At 55.2% G+C, this 16,245-nt stretch overlaps 1 protein-coding gene and 1 pseudogene across 3 annotated transcripts in view; one reads left to right on the top strand and one right to left on the bottom strand.

Annotated features, from left to right (window-relative positions):
- The window catches only part of NRG2 (neuregulin 2), a 195,091-nt gene that overhangs the window by 156,075 nt on the left and 22,771 nt on the right, over nt 1-16,245 (top strand). For all 3 annotated transcript variants that reach the window (XM_070793681.1, XM_070793682.1, XM_019965038.2), the window contains exons 3-4: nt 4,219-4,337; nt 11,684-11,804. In XM_070793681.1, coding sequence (XP_070649782.1) covers nt 4,219-4,337; nt 11,684-11,804 — 240 coding nt within the window. The remainder of the gene's footprint in view (nt 1-4,218; nt 4,338-11,683; nt 11,805-16,245) is intronic.
- On the bottom strand, nt 1,919-2,334 carry LOC109560787 (small ribosomal subunit protein uS11-like; annotated as a pseudogene).

The raw sequence follows: 16,245 nt of genomic DNA, 5'->3' as shown, positions 1-16,245 counted from the left end.
GTATGAGAGGTCCACAGGTTCACTGACCCCGGTGGCTCTGACAGGGGATGGTTTTTCTAACAGGGCACATATCTGATCATTCATTCATTTACTTGGCAGATCTTGAGAGTCTGCCGTATGCCAGGGACAGCCTAGGCTGTGGTGCTCTTCTAATGCTCCCCTTCCTGGCCTATAACTCACCATCTCGCTGTTCTCCCCCTCAGTGCTCCTGACTCCTAGGCTTGGGCCCAGACTGTTCCCTGTGCTGGCAGTACCCGCTCCCCTCACCTTGTCCTTTGCAAAAATCTCCAAGGCCTAGCTTAAATGTCACACCCTCTGGGTTACCCTCCTGAGCTCCCCCAGCAAGCTCTCACATCTCCTCCCATGGTGCCTCAGACACAGCTTCACGGCATGGTGGGAGGCTGTTTCTCCCAGCGTGAGAACCTCTGAGACCACCTCCAGACACACCCTGTCTCCTGTGTAGCCTGGCGGAGGTCATCTGCTTTCCGTGTGAACTGACAAGGATCTTGCAGGATCTGCTCACCTCTCCTGGGTGCAGGGGGCGTAGGATTGGGCAGGACACCTGTTGCATTGACCTTGCCTTCGAACAAGTGACTGTCCTGGTCAGGCCCTGGTGTCAGCAGACAGATGGGGCACCCAGTCCCCACACAAGGCCTGGATGTATCCCCTGGGTCTCCTGGGGGTACTAAGGCCTCCAGACAGCCTGAGTGTGCCCCCTCCCCCCTTCCTGTCAGGATCCTGTCCCGATGGCCACATTTCAAACTGCCTGGCTCCACCCATCCTGCCCCGGGGCTGCTCCCTGCAGTGAGTCGATGGGCTGGAGGAGTGGGCTGTGGTGGAGAGCGCCTCACTCCCTGTCATTTCCCATTCCCTCACTGTGACTCGGAGAACCGCCACCTTTACACATACACTTCACCTGGCGTGGGGGCTGGGGGCTGGGGGCAGGAGTCTCCTTTCTGGCAAAATCATCTTTCCTCTGCCCACACTGCAGTGCACACTCTAGCCCTCCAAGTGCTCCATTCTGCCCAGGCCACACTGTCTTAATGTCACTCTGGGTCTATGGAGACGCCCCTCCCACTGGGCGCCGCCTGTCTCTGGGGCAGCCCCGCTGAGGTGTCTCAGCCTAGCCTTCCTGTGCCCAGAGAAGACCGCCCCCTTCCCCAGCCCTGGGCACGGAGCCCTTCCCCGGCGGAACCATGTGTTCCCCTGTTTATGAGGGGCAGGCTGGAACAGGCCCCTCAGGCAGGCAGCAGGAGGTAGGCGCTGGGGAAAACGTGCGGGTGGGTGGAGGAGGCAGCTGCCCAGATCCCTGGTCCCTGCCAGCAGAAAGCTGACTGAGAAAGGCGAGGAGGGCGCCTGTCACGGGGCAGCTGGGTCAGCCCAGCAAGGGGACAGAGGGCCTGCCAGGGAGGTGGGAGGGAGCCCTGAGCACCTGGGGCTTCTCAGGGAGCTAGGAGAATGTGGTGGCCCCGCTCCTCAGCTGCAGAGCCCCGCCCTTCAGCTCTGACCCCAGAACCTTTTGTGCCAGGCTGGGGCCACCTTCCTGGAACTGGGGCAATCATCACACAGCTGGTAAACCAAGATGCCTGCACTCAGCAAACCTGGGGCCCTGGTTTCTGTCCCCTAGCCTCTTTCTGATTCCTCAAAGGGGAGGGGCTCTCCCTGCACCCCGGCGTTTTCACAGACCTCACACTCCTCCATGCAGGAAGCCCTTCCTTCTGGTTTTAGCTTCCATCCTTCCAGGTAACTGTGAGCCTGGCTCCATCTTATTCTCCTGCATTTGAGGTGGTGTAAGGGACGCTTCTTTGAATTCACTGTGAGTGGGTGACAAGGAGGGTCCATCTCTGTGTCCCCTATACCTTCTTTTTTTTTTTTACATCAAGGCAATTTATTAACACAATAATCTGAGGAGTCCTATTCACAGATGGTGAACCCGCTTCCTGTGGGTGCTATTGGAGGGGGTGAGGGTGACTTGCTCAGTTGGCCCAATTTTCATCCCTGGGGCAAGGGTTCTGAAGGCTTGTCCTGTTTCCTCCTGTGACCTGGAATTTGATGTGAAGGGCAGTGATGCCCAGCTCCTTGCATCTCTAGGCTACATTCGGGGCAGCCAACATGGCAGCCTATGGAAAGAGCTCACCTCGGTCAGCCTTCATCTTCCTCCCCTCAGTTACACAGCAGATGGCTTCCTGGCCAGAAAGATCCGTGATGTGGACAGAAGTATCACTGAAGGGTGCAAAGATGTGGCACACCAAACATGTTTTCTCCTTCAGCCACCTGAGGGCCGAGGCTGATGACCTGTTTTTCCTTCTTTTCTTTCTTCCTGCGAGGTGCCATTTCTGCACGTCTTCTCCCCTATGCCTCCTTGACCCTGAGACCCCCAGGTGAGCCCCTGCCCTGCTTGTCTAGTGTTAAGGAAGAGCTGGTGGCCAGGAAGCTGGAGAAGCCTGGTCCTGGGGCAGCTGGGCTCCCTGGCATCTAATTAGGCAGGAGCCAGAGAGGAGATGCTGGCGTAGCCAGAGGGGCCTCCAGGGGTCTGTTTAATGAAGAGAAGAAACTCAGATTGACAGAAGAGGGTTGTAAGCAAACACAGGCCAAGGAGACAGAGACCGGCATGAGCTGGGAGGGGTGGAAGGGAGTCGGGCAGCTGTCACCGTATCATCGGTATGGATATCATCACAGAAATGAGGCCTTTTGACTAGACAGGCTCGTGGAGGCTGGTTTGGGGGATCCCAGAGTTAGGAGATCTGGGAAGAGCCCAGCATCAGGGGCTGAGGAGGAGCTCAAGAGACTGGTCCCCAAAGCACAGCGCAGGGATAGATATGGGTCATTTTGCCGTCTTCCTCCATCCCTGGCGCAGCCTCTCTGCTCACTGCCCTCCTTCCCCATGAGCTTCATGGCTCTGTTTCTCCAGCCCTGGATTCAGGGCCATTATAGCTCTGCTACCCTGGCTCCCATTCCACCACTCCCTAGCCCACTAGGCATGTTCTGGGAATCTGATTTTTTTAAACTCAGGACTAAGAGGAGGAAGTTACATCATGTTAAGAAATTTTCATGCTACTTCTTGTTCCCCCCTGGGGTCCCCTGGGGTTTTATCCAGAGCTTAGACTGGCCCCAAAGAGCACTGGGGCAGAGGGAGGGGTGAGAGGTATGAACAGATCCTGCAGAGCCCAGGCTCCTGCGGGCAAGTGCAGGGAAGCCGACGGAAGGAAGGAAGGTTTGGCATGGTCTTCAGAAAGAAGAGGACAGGCCAGGCCAGGTGCCCTGGAGTCACACACAACACTGGAATCCCTGCCCAGGCCTGGCCCCACGGCTCTGGGCATGCAAGGCTGGGTGTGAAGCCCTCCACAGAGGTGTTAGCCTAAGCATCAAGCTCCAGGAGACAGCCCATGAGCTGCCTGGGGCTCATGTCCTCACCAGCTCTAGTTCCTCATTCACCTCTGCCTTTGCTTTGTTGGCAGGCATTCTTAGACAAGTCCAGAAACCCCTCGAGGACTCAGTTTTCCCATCAGTCCTGCCTGGTCCTCCTCCAGATTAGCCATGAGAGTCAAGTCAGGCTTTGAAGATAAGACTTTTTTGTTCCCTGAGATATGCAAGCCCCCAGCACACAGAGGGCACTCAATAAACATCTGTTGAGTAAATGAAGGGAAACTTTTTGAAGAGGCCACAGAGTGCCCCTTAGTGGCAGGGCTAATATCAAGGCAGGGAAGAGCCACAGGTGAGGACTGGGAGGCTGGTGCAGTTGCCATGGAAACCTGATAGCTCATTGGCCTTCCTGGGTTCCTGGGACAGGCCTTATCTATCCAGAGTGGTGGGGCTGCTGCTTCTAAGGGAAGGCTGAGGTGGCTGTGAGATAGTGGCTGCTCTGCTGGAAGGGGGTGGGGGAGACACGGTGGGCTTGGGAGAAGGGCGCTAAAGTCCTTGTGACTCCCAAAGGATGCCAGTTTCCTGCCCTGGAAAAGCGGTTACAAAGAAGGTCCAGTTCTGGAAAAGGGATGGATGTGAGGATCCATAGACTTAGAACTTGTGTTTCTCCTGAGCATGCAGGTCTCCCTCCAGCTCCGGACTCTGTGCATTCCACCCAGACCCCAGCACTGGCTGGTCTGCAGAAGTCTACTTCCCATCCACCTGCGCAGACACTGTGACCATGCAGGGAGAGGTGACCGCTGGGTGACAGCTGGGGAGCTCATGCTAACCCCCTCTTATCCCCTCCCTAACCAGAAAGAACTCACGACTCCAGTTCAACAAGGTGAAGTTGGAGGACGCTGGGGAGTACGTCTGTGAGGCTGAGAACATCCTCGGGAAGGACACTGTCAGGGGCCGGCTCTTTGTCAACAGCGGTAGGTGGTCCCCCAACCAAGGGAAGGGTCCTAGAGGGGTCCTATGGGGGGAGCCTGTCACCCTGCCCGCAGCCCTGGAGAAGAGGCCCACACATGATTCATCTTGCACTTGACTCCCCTCCCTCCCGCTGCTGCCATATCAAGGCCCGAGATCTGAGCCGATTCAGGGAAACGCAGTCGAAGCATAAATGTTTAGCTTTGTTATCTGGACCTGGAAGAGCCGCCAGCTCTCATTTTAAATACCCTGAAAACTAAATATTTTGAAATCAAGAGGTAGGGGGTGGGAGAAGGATATTTTTAGAAGGCAATTATGGGAGGCTGGGCTGCCAGGAGCGGGGCTCCAGAGAGAGGCAGACCCAGGGTGTGTGTGAGCCGCCTGCCCACGGCTTTGCTGGGTGCCCGAGTGGAGGCAGCCCGCTCTGAGGGGCCACAGTGGGGAGGCCTGAGTGCCCTGGACCCCTGGGGGCAGCCTCTGCTCAGGGGTGGCCGGCCCCTCTCCCACTGGTCATCCCCTCCCTGGGAAATGTACAAGGTCAGGAGCCCATGGCACCCTTAGCTGCCTCTTGCCACAGAGGCAGGCCCCCTGCTGGGCCATCCTCTGGTTGTTGCCCTTGACTGGGAAGTCACCACGCCTATCTGTCCTCAGGTCGCGCCCCCTCCACTCTCACCCCTCCTCTGAGCCCCACAGCTCTCATTCCTCCTCCTGACACCCGGCCTGTAGGTACCACTTGTTACCTGGTTGCTGGGTTTGCTTCCAGTCCTGCCCGTCACAGAGTCCAATCCTCCATCTGTGTGCATCACCTGTGTTTCCACCACACAGCCTTCTGGTACTCCCCACACCCGGTACAGTCTAACAACAACCCTGGCCTTGCACCTTCAGAGGAGAACCTGGCTCAGACCCGGTCTGCCCTGTGTTCTGAGGGATCCCCCTCTCTTGCCAGCCTCTGCTCCTCCACTTGCCAGTGGATCTCATAGGTCTGAGTCTTCAAGTCCCTGTCAGTCTTCTTTCTGGATGTCTCGCTCACATCTTTTCTTTTCATTCCAACCCCACCTCGAGGGCACCTCTGGCCCAGGTTTCAGCCCTGCTCACCTGGGCCAGAGCAATGGCCCCTGAAGGCGCTTTAACTCCATCATGCCCCAACCCTTGGAGCCACAGAACAAGAACTTGGCCCCACAGCCCAGCTTACACAAATCTGACCCAAATGGTCTCTCCATATTCCCTCTGGAGCCCTGACTCAACCCCATGGTGTAGTTCATGGATTAGGAGATTGAAGCTGAGAGAGGTTACATATTCTGCCCAGAGTCAAGCAGGTAGACCTACATGATGTGAAAGATGTTGGCAAACACAGAGCCCCCCATGCTCCATGGGGCCATGTCTAGCCTGTTTACCCCTCCAGCCCTGGGGCCCACCGTAGCACCAGGCTTGGGTCAGCACCTGGTAAACACAGAAGGACCACAGACCTGCTTCAGGGCCTCTCCTGACTCCCCGCGGCCCAGCCTGGGCATGATGGCAGTGGGGGCACCCGCGCCCTCCTGCCACTCCCAGCCTGTCTCAAGCCTGGGAAAGTGGACCACGCTGGGGCCTGGCATCTTCCCCTGCAGCCAGAGTGGGCAGGCATTCTCAGATTCACTGGGGATTTGAGGTTTCCTGTTTTACATTTTAAGACTTTCTTGGTTAGAACTGATAAGAACCCAACATGAAACTATGTTGAGGAATTTATTGGTTTTTAAAACTGAGAAGTCCAGAGGTAGGACTGACCTTAGACCCAACAGAGTCCTGGACCTCAGAGCAGGGGTCGGGGTGCTCCCTCCCACAATGTGTTGGCCTCTTTTTCTCCTCCTGTAAAATGGGCTTCCCCCATGTTTAGGGAAAGGATTGAGAAGAGGAGGCCATGGCCTCAGACAGCTCCAGGTTTACATCATCGCAGCACCACCCAGGGAAAAGAGATAGCTTGGTCTGTCTGTCTCCATTTACGTTGTCACAGGGATGGATTCTTGTTCTGTGTCCCGCTCGGCCCAGTCATGCACTCGGGGGGTGCGATGCCATCCTGGCAGGCCCACGTGTGTGTGCAAAGGGGTCCTGAGGGGCAGAGTACCATGAGTGGCATCCCTGCCAGAACTATATCGGAGGCGGGGTGTGGGGTGTGGAGGAAGAAGAAAGGCTGCCATGCCATGAAGGAAGCCGCAGTAATGTCCTCTCTCCTGCACAGGGCTTAGGGCCTCGGGCGGGGTTCTGTTGTAAGATCCTTCAGATAAGATGCAGCCCCACCCCGCCTGTGGGCTTCTGTGAGCCCCCAGTAGCCTGGGTTCTGGTCAGTCAAGGATCAGACAGTGGAGCTTTGGGCTGGGCCCTTAGGGCTCTGTGCCTCTTATCCCTCCAGCAGGCAGGACGGTGGGGCAGCTGAGCTATGGACAGAGTCCCGAGTTTTGGTCTCATTCCAGTTCTGTCGTACAACCTTGAGTGAGTCGCTTCACCTCCCGAGTCTTCAGTTTTCCCATCTGAGTTTGAGCCAGGTGATCTCTAAGCCCCTTCTCCCTAAAATTCTGGGATTCTCAGGGCTTTTTGTGTTGAGGCTGACATCCTGTGCACCTAGCCACCGCCACCACCACACATGTACACCCTCATACCACGTCTCTTCAGCTGCCCTTCAGTCCAGGCAGGCAAGAGGCTACCCTTCATGTGGGGAGGTGGACAGAGCCACTGGAGGGGGCCAGGAGGTCCTGTGGGGAACGTTAACCCGGGTAGAGATGCTCAGCTCCTGTTTACCCGTGGAGCCCAGAAGACTTGCAGCAGCCCCACCCTGAGGAGGGGGTGGAGGGCGGGTAGCGGGCAACTGTGCCTGCCCACCTCTGACTCATTCCAGGGTTGACTGGGCCCGCCTGGGCCCCAGGGAAGCCAGGGCTACAGGGGTGGGGCCGCCAGAAGAGGGCATGGGAAGGCCGTCAGGGAGCAGCGGCTGCTCAAGGGGCATTGACACAGCCTTGAAAGATGAGAAGTTTTGTCCATGGCAAGGGATAGGAGGGCAGCAGTTACAGTAGCTGGCGGTGGGGAAAAGATCTCCACAGCATGAGCTCCCTCCTGGCCCTTGCCTCCTCAGGACCCCAGTAACTCACTGACCCCAAGACACTGAGCCCTAATAGAGATCTCCTGGGTTTACCTTCCCAGGTGTTTTCTTGAAATCCCCCCAGCCCCTGGCAACCAGAATTTACTTTCTGTTTCTGTGGATTCACCTATTCTGGACATTTCACAGAAATATGTGAAATCATAGAATACGTGGCCTTTCAAGACTGGCTTTTCCACTTAAAATAATGTTTTCAAGGTTCATCCATGTTGTAGCATGTATCAGTGCTTCTTTCATTTTCATGGCTGAATCAGATTCCATTGCATTTTGTTTATATATGCATTTATATGTGCATTATATACGCATTATATATACATCAACTGGGGTTGTTGTGTCATTCTAGTCGTTTCCACATTTGGGCTGTTAGGAACAATGCTGCTATAACATTTGTGTCCAAGTTTTTGTGTGAACTTATATTTCAGTTCTCTTGGGTATATGCCTAGGAGTTGACTTGCTTGGTCATATGGTAACTATGTTTAATTTTTTGAGGGACTACCAGCTGTGTTTCAAAGTGGCTGCACCATTTAGCATTTCCACGAGCAAAGTAGGGGGGTTCCCATTTCCCCACATCTTCACCACCACTTGTTATTATCCATCCTTTTTTAGTACAGCCATCTGAGGGGGTGTGAAGTGGTACCTCTGTGGTTTTTATTTTCATTTCCTTAATGATTTTTCATGAGTATTTGTATTTTCTAAGAGACAATGCTTGAATTAATGCTTTAATGCTGATATCAGCAGCAGCCAAGGAGACCAGACTAGACCCTGGGATGGTAGTGGAATGTACCTTTCTCTAAAGAATCGGATGTCTTTAATTGCTTGGTAGAGATATTTGTCAGTATTTGTTAAGCAGCTATTACATGCCAAGTGCTGTGCTAGACCCTGGAGTTCGTTCACCAGTGAAGCAGACAGCCTCTGCCCAGATGGAGCTTACCTTCTGTTGGAGGTAACTCAGTTGGTAAAGAATCCACCTGCAGTGCAGGAGACCCTGGTGATTCCTGGGTCAGGAAGATCTGCTGGAGAAGGGATAGGTTACCCACTCCAGTATTCTTGGGCTTCCCTTTTGGCTCAGCTGGTAAAGAATCCGCCTGCTATGCAGAAGACCTGGATTCGGTCCCTGGGATGGGAAGATCCCCTGGAAAAGGGATGGGATGGGAATCCACTACAGTATTCTGGCCTGGAGAATTCCATGGACTATATAGGCCATGGGGTTACAAAGAGTCAGACACGACTGAGAGACTTTCACTTTCAGGCTTTAGACAGCTAGTAATTGCACAACTAGTCTTTTAATTGTTAGAATAAATACTATAAGTTTAAGTTACAAAACTAAGAAAAAGAGTAAGGGAGGAGACCTGAGCAGCTTCTCTGAGACACTGATATTTTGAAAGTCCTGGACCAGGAGTCACTTGGCCTCTTAGAGGAGCTGAACGAAGCCAGTGGAGTCTGAATATACTGCAAGACGGGGACAAGACAAGAAGCGGGACAGGTGGTGAGGCCCAGATTAGACTTGGGGAGGGCTGAGTACAAAACCATTGGAGGGTTTTGATACTGGAAGTAACTGATCAATTTACATATTTTAAAGACCTCTCTGGCAGCAGCTACAAAGCAGAAAGATTAGAGATGAAGGCAAGAGTGAGGACAGGAAGACCTATGAGGAGGAGACTGTGGCCATCCAAGAAAGAGACCACAGAGACCTGAGGGGTGGAAGGGAGGCAGTAGTAAGACGTGGCAGAGCCCCAGGAGGTATGGAGGCAGGCCTCAGCAAGAGACAGCTGGGGGACCAAAAATCAGAGACTCCCTCCAAGCCTTTGGTTCATGCTGTTTAGTCACAGAGGTGAGCAAGGGTAGAGGAGCAAATGGCAGGGCACAGGAATGGGAGCTGCGTTTGGGGTAGCCTAGCACCATCCCCAGGGTGGTGTCTAAAGAGCAGCCAGATTCTCTCACTTGGAGGTCATTGGTCATCTTCACCTCCCCAAACATGGGAGAACACAGTGAAGAAATATGAAGGGAGTGTGAGACATTGCCCTCGGAGCCCAAGTATGCTGGAAGAGCATGACTGCACATCTTCCGTGTGGAGATCTTCCTGGCATGAACCTCTACCACCAACACAGTTGGTGACTTGGGAGGACCCTGCCGTTATAGGGCTGGCCTCCAGGTACTACTTTCTGAGGTGCAAAGGCCTTTCCCCTGCACCTTCTTCAACCAGCTCCCCCACTGCCCTCCCTTTTTGCCTTTCCAGGGCCCCAGCCTAGTCCCCACTGTGACACAGTTCTGGAAGCCCCAAGCCATAGATCCCAGCCAGGGCCCCGTCTTCCTTCTTTCAGGAGTCACCCACTGCCTTCCAAGTCCTGGGTGTGTGCAGACGTGCATAGGGGCAGACCCAAGTGTACGGCTGTGGTCCCACCACCATGTGCGCTCTTGCCCAGCATCAGGCAGGTTCTGCCACCCCTGACCGCAGAGGGCATCAAGATGGCCTGAGGTTTCCCTGGCTTGGGCAGGACCCTGTAAAGGACCTGGGCCTGTGGTCCACATCGTGTTTGCATCCATCTGTCAAGCCTTGGTGCTGACATGTTCTTCCAGGATGGACCAGGTGCCTGGTGAGAATATGCAGCCAGATATTAGGAGCCCTGAGGCTTTGTTACAACACACCCTGGACTCTGGAAGGCTCTTCTCTGCTCTCTTTCCTCATTCTTCCCTTGGCAATGCAATCAAAGGGCAGGACAACCTTTAGGGTCCTCCCAGCAATGAGATTTTACAGCTCACAGGCGTGGTCATCTCAGCTGTTTCTCTTCTCTGTCCCTTTCTCTATTCCCTGGGTCTCACTGACCCAGAAGCATGTGGGTCCCAGACGGGTGTGGGGTTGTACAGAGGTGGGAGACGTCAGCAGGGGTGGGGCTCAAGAATGCCAGACCAGCAGCAGGCACGGTGTGCTGGGAAGGTGGGAGTTGGCCCTGCCCGCTGGGTTTTATCAGCGAACTCCTCAGACATATACAGAGGCAGAGCTGTGTATACACTCCCGTTCCCGCGCTCCATCTGTCTCTCGACACGTCTAAACACTCAGGGCGCCAAGTGCTTGCCTCCTCCTCCTCCTCTTGTCCCCCCACTTACTGCGGGGGATGGTGGAGACTCAGTACCCCTGAGGAGACAGAACTGGCCAAGGTAGGATGGGCCACCTGTCAGGAGGCTGCTGCTGGGCGGGCAGGAGAGGCCCTCCCAGCCCCAGAGACTGTGGGGGGAGCAGGAATCCATTGATGGCCAGTATGGATACACAGTCTGAGGGGTTAGCTAGCAGATAAAGACTGAAATTGGGGGCAAGAATTTCCACTTGAAACCAGGCTTCTGGGTGCCATCCCACTGAGGAGCCCAGCTTTTGGGATTTTCATTTATCAGATAAATCTGATCCATCAGAGATGTGCAGTCTGGGTTAGCAGCTTTGAACCCAGGCTTGTTCTCACCTAGTTTCCACATCCCAGCTGTCCCCTAGCCCTATTCCCAACGACCTAAAGCCCTGATTTATAGCCCAGGCTATCCAAGGCCTGGGGGCTCCCCCAGGGGGCAGAAGTGGGGGAGCTGCCTGGCAAGAGTGTACATGAAGGCCCTGGATGCTTCTAGAGATATAGTGGCCTTTGTAGCATTTCTGGGAGGCTTGTCCCCACCCTGGGACAAAGGAAGAAGAGAGGAGAGCTAGGGATCTCCTCACATCTCCCAAGATCTTAGAAAATTAGTGTCCAAAAAGGTGCCACTCTCTGCAAAGCCCAGTTTCCTCCATTCACATCCTGGTCCATGAGAGCCCCAGTGGTACAGATGGATGTACCTGTCTCCTCTCTGCACCCTGTGACTTGCCCCCCACATAAGACATGGTGCCTCATCCCACCTGCAGGGGCGCCCCCAGAAAGGCAGGCATGCAAGGAAGCAGTGGAGGTGGACCCTTATTTCAGAAAACAGAGTAGTTTCTGCCAGCCTCTCCTCCCCTTCAAAAAAGAAAATCTTCCCAGCCTTTGGAGGTTTGCCCGGAGCGTGAGTGCACTGTGGTGCTGGATAGATGATCAGAGCTAACAGTGGCCTCCCCTTGGCCTTGTTTGGTGACTTGAAGGAGACTCCCAGCCATTCCTAAAGTCTCCAATCATCCAGCTCTGAGATGGGCCATGAAGGGCCATGAAGAAGGTGATTCCTGGGGCCCAGCAGTGGTCTCCGTGGGTCACCAGCACATGTCTCTCATACCTCCAGTGAGCACCACTCTATCATCCTGGTCGGGGCACGCTCGGAAGTGCAACGAGACAGCCAAGTCCTACTGTGTCAACGGAGGTGTCTGCTACTACATCGAGGGCATCAATCAGCTCTCCTGCAAGTAAGTGACCAGTGGAGGTGGGCGTGGGGGCAGGAGCAGGGGGAGAGAGGCCGGGGCGGAAGTGGAGGGCTCTAGGAAAAAGTGGGCTTCAAGCCACTGATAAGGGGTCTCCAAGGCGGGTATAGTCAGGGAGGTTTGCCCCACTTCGTAGCCCTTTCCTGGAATACAGGGAGATGTAAGCTCCAAAGGGCTCAGGGCTTCTGCAGTCCCAGTATACCAGGCCCCTACCCACCCAATTTTCCAGTGTCCCCGCTTTCACCGCCACCTTCTAGGGAGATGGAGAGACCAGTCTCTGCCCTGGGCAGTGGGCACTGGATTCTCTCTCTCTCTCTTTTTTCCCTTCCCATCTCTCAGCAACTTTCCAAACTTTATTCTGATGAACACTGCCCGGGTCGCATCTTCCCAGCAGTGAGAAGCCTTTCTTCTCCTGGCAGGGTCAGGCGGGGTACACGTCCCAGAGCCCATGCTAGCTGAGCTCTGCTCTGTTCTCCCTGCCAGCAGGAAGCCAGTGCCCAAATACTCCCTGGCTGCTGTCCATGCCACTTAAGTCCCTAGTCCCTCTCTGGGCTGTGAAGGGCCACCAGCAAGGACATCACTTGGGTGTAGCCAAGTGGGCGAGGTCAGGGTTGAGGATAAAGCTCATGTTGGGACTCTGCCTCCCCAAGGGCTGCCTCGTAGGACCTCCCAGGAGCTGAGGACCCCTGCTCCCACCCTTAGCCAGTAGGGCTGGTGGGAGCACAGTGATCAGGGAGGGCTTGTTGGGGCCCAGCCAGGTCTTCTGGGAGCTGGTGCCTGCTGCCCCTTGACAGATCCTCTGGTGGGCGAGCCAGGAACAGGTAGGAGAGCTTGTGAGGGCAGCACAGGTTCTGGCCTGATCTGAGGAGCAGAGGGTGCTGTGCTTAGTCGCTCAGTCATGTCTGACTCTTTGCGACTGCATGGACTGTAGCCCTCCGGGCTCCTCTATCCGTGAGGATTCTCCAGACAAGAAGAGAACTGGAGTGGGTTGCCATGCCCTCCTCCAGGGGATCTTTCCAACCCAGGGACTGAACCCAGGTCTCCTGCATTGCAGGCAGATTCTTTACCTTCCGAGCCAGAGGAGCAGAGGGAGGGAGGCCTAGTTAGCAACTCCGGGTTTCAAAGCAGCCTTGGGCTCTAGTGAGGTGCCGAAGCTGCCCCGTTCCCCATGGCATCTGGGCACAGGCCAGCAGGGCATTGATGAAAATTCAGGGGGAGGCGTTTACCAGCCCCACAGACAAGGTCCAGTCAGTGCTCCCAGCTCTCCTGCCTCTGGCCTCCAGCTCCCTCCTGGTTATGACCTTGGCCAAAGGTGCCCCCACCTCACAGCGTGATAACGGGGGCCACACCTCCTTCACGCTCTCCCCTCAGTGGACAGCCATGCACTCCCTGGGCTCCAGCTGGCCTCCTCTGCCGGCATTCGTCTTGGTCCACCTTCTACCTGCTGCCATCTGCCTTCCAGCATCCCCCATCCTGGATCTCAAGGGACAGTCCCCAAAGAAACAGCAGGTCCCCTGGGAAGTTCTTGGTCCAGACTCAGCCCCTCATCCTCTCTTTCTGCCTCTAGGACAGTGTCACAGACCCTGGGAACATTCTAGCCTTGAAAATGCTCTGAGCACTTAGGAATAGATCTAAAGAAATGTGTAAGAGTTCTGGAATACCTTACAGAGATGGCCCAGCCCTGGACCCCCTCCTCTTATCCCCTACAACACACACACGCCAGGCCTCTCATCTTCTCTAGCCCCTTGGACCCCCAGACCCTTGAAAGGACCCAGCATTGTCACTGATCAGCCCTGGCTCCTGACAGGAAAGGTTGCAGCCAACCAGGGCAGGTGCTGGGGCTGGGGAGGGCTGTGGAACCCAGGACTGCAGTGCCAGAGCTTAGTGTGGAAAAGAGAACAGCAAGCTATAGGGTTCCTGGGGACCCCTGCCAGCAAGGCTGTAGGACCCTCTGGGTCCCACCCAGCTGAATCTGAGAGGAGCAGAGTGCAGGAGCCTGAGCCATTGTGAAGATGCTGTCCTATCACCCCTCAACCAGGACAGCTGAGGTTCACTGCTTAGAACCTGAGCTCGGTACCCAGAACTGCCACCTCCCCACCTTAACCCCAGCCAGGGCTCTTGGAACCAATTTCCCTGACTCCCTGGACCCCCAGGAGAGGGGAACCACTGGTGGGGATGGCAATCAGGAGGGCAAGTCCTCAGAGCTGTGCTGGAGAAGGGCAGGGGGGAGGGGGGCAGGGCAGAACCCAGAGGCCATTCTGAGGGTGGGTGAGCCGGGAGGGAATGGGGGCAGGCCTTCTGGGGTTCCTGATGACACCCTGAATGGAATGGATGGAATAAAAAGGAGAGAACTTAGGAAACGGAACTCACGTCGTACCATTTGTGCTGTTTGTTTACTTTTTTATTTTGATTTTTTTGCATTTCCGCTTAGCTTGGATAATGAAACTAAACTGGTCAGTTTCATTCCAGTTTCGACAAAAATCAGTTTTCCTTCCTGGTTTTCTGACACTTGTTGTTGTGTATTGGTTCCGAGCCCCGCGGGGAGTGTTGAAAAGCGGGCACACTCCATCCCTCCTGTTTTTCTAGAATTCAGAGCCAAAAGAAACAGTGTCACTGATACTGAATTTTGTTTTAAAAAGGAAAACTTAGGGGGATTTGAAAATGGGGGTCCAAATCACGGTGACTGCCTCCTGTCTGGGCCAGACAGGGGCCTCCGCACTTCCTCTTGCTGCTTTCTCCTCTTCTCTCCGTGTTTTTATAGAGCACGGTTGGTGCGTGACTCTTGGGGACTGGTTCAGGGGATGATGACAGAACAAGACTCTCTTTCCAGCCCTGTGCACATACCAGTGGCATGCCTCCCCTCGCCATCCGCCCATCCCCCCATCCCCCACGCCCGCGTCCAGGTGATCCCTCATCCCACCCCCATCTGCCTGCTCATCCTCTCCACCTCCACCCCCCTGCCCCCCCCCCTCATGAGGCCAGAGACGCTTCACTCCCTCCAGTGCCCAGGGCACACCCTCATCCCTCATCCTCCCCTTCCCCTGGGTGAGGGCAGCACACATGGCATTATCCCCAGGCTACCAAAAGGAGAAACTGAGGCCCGGGAGGTGGGGTGGGAACCAGGGAGGCAGAGTCCCAACCTCTCTGCACCCATCCCAGGCGCAGCCCGTGGGCTCTCCTCTCTGCCCCTCTCTCACCCCTGCTCTTCTCCAGCCCTGAGCACAAACCTTCCCGTACTCAAGGATAATGGCGTGGGGCTAAGGGCCAGGAAGCCTGTACCCCATGTCCCTGAAATTCAGGGAGTCGATCCCTGTCTGAGTGGGAACTTACCCACTACCAGCCAGCCATGCCAAGTTCAGCCCCTGCTCCTGGTTGACAGGCTAATGTAGCCTGTTCCCTGTTACCAGGTCCTGGGAGCAGGATGGCAAGGCTGTTGGCCACCCCCAGAGCCTTCTCCAGGGATGCCCCCAGCCTCCCGGATGTGGCTCATCCTCAACAAATAAGGCTAATGAAAGGAGCCAGGGCACTACCCCGTGAGGTGCCCACCTCCCACCGCCTTCTCCTTTGTTCAGCCAGCAGGGAACACACTCCCAGGGCAGGAAGGGTAGGATTACATTGCACAACTACAGAGGGCTTTTCTGTGTTGTAGACAGTGTCCACGGTACCACCTGGAGTTGTGCAACTCTGTGGCCATGAAAAATAGGAGGATACGGTCGGGGTAGTCCAGGCTGGGTATGGGGCCAGGAACACAGGGATGTACCAAATTATCCTCCATGTCCAAGAGCCACAGGAAAGCATCCTGGCTCTCCGCAATGGGAATAAATTCCCCTCTGTCCCCTCCTGCTCCTGCACTCCCCATTCTCTCTCTTACACAGATGTGCACACACACACACACACACACATATACAGGTTTCCCCTGTCTCCAGAGCCGGGCTAATCTCAGACGTTGGACACAGTCAAGCCTCTCTCTTATTCCTTTAAGGATTCCAAGAGTCATTTTGGCAGCTTCCTGGGTCTATATCTTCCACCCCCAAAGGTGCTTCCACTTTGGGAAAAAATCACTTCTACACCTCTCCTCCCATTCCCAAGTGGAATCAGTTTCTGAGAGTTGAGAAAGGAAAGCTGAGCCTGAAGCAAGCTGAATGGAAAGCCTTAGCCACTGCCTCCATTCTCCTGGGTTGGGATGATTGGGAACGAGGGCAAGGGGGTCAGAAAAGGATGTACTGACAAAGTTGTAGCTTCCTCTTCCAAAGCACCCTGTTCAACAGGATGAGGATGCATCAGCTTCCCTGGTAGGCTCCCCTCCTCCCTTCTCCAGACACCCCCTCCTCTACTACCGCTCTTTGGCCAGACATACCTACATACACACTGCCCTACTACAAGGACCAGCCTCCTGCCTCACCTGAGGGAGATACCCTAAGGCCCA

This window comes from Bos indicus, chromosome 7 (genome assembly GCF_029378745.1).
Source record: "Bos indicus isolate NIAB-ARS_2022 breed Sahiwal x Tharparkar chromosome 7, NIAB-ARS_B.indTharparkar_mat_pri_1.0, whole genome shotgun sequence".
Taxonomy (NCBI): Eukaryota; Metazoa; Chordata; class Mammalia; order Artiodactyla; family Bovidae; genus Bos; species Bos indicus.
Note: the sequence above shows the minus strand (reverse complement) of the source record. Positions and strands in the feature narration are given on the sequence as shown.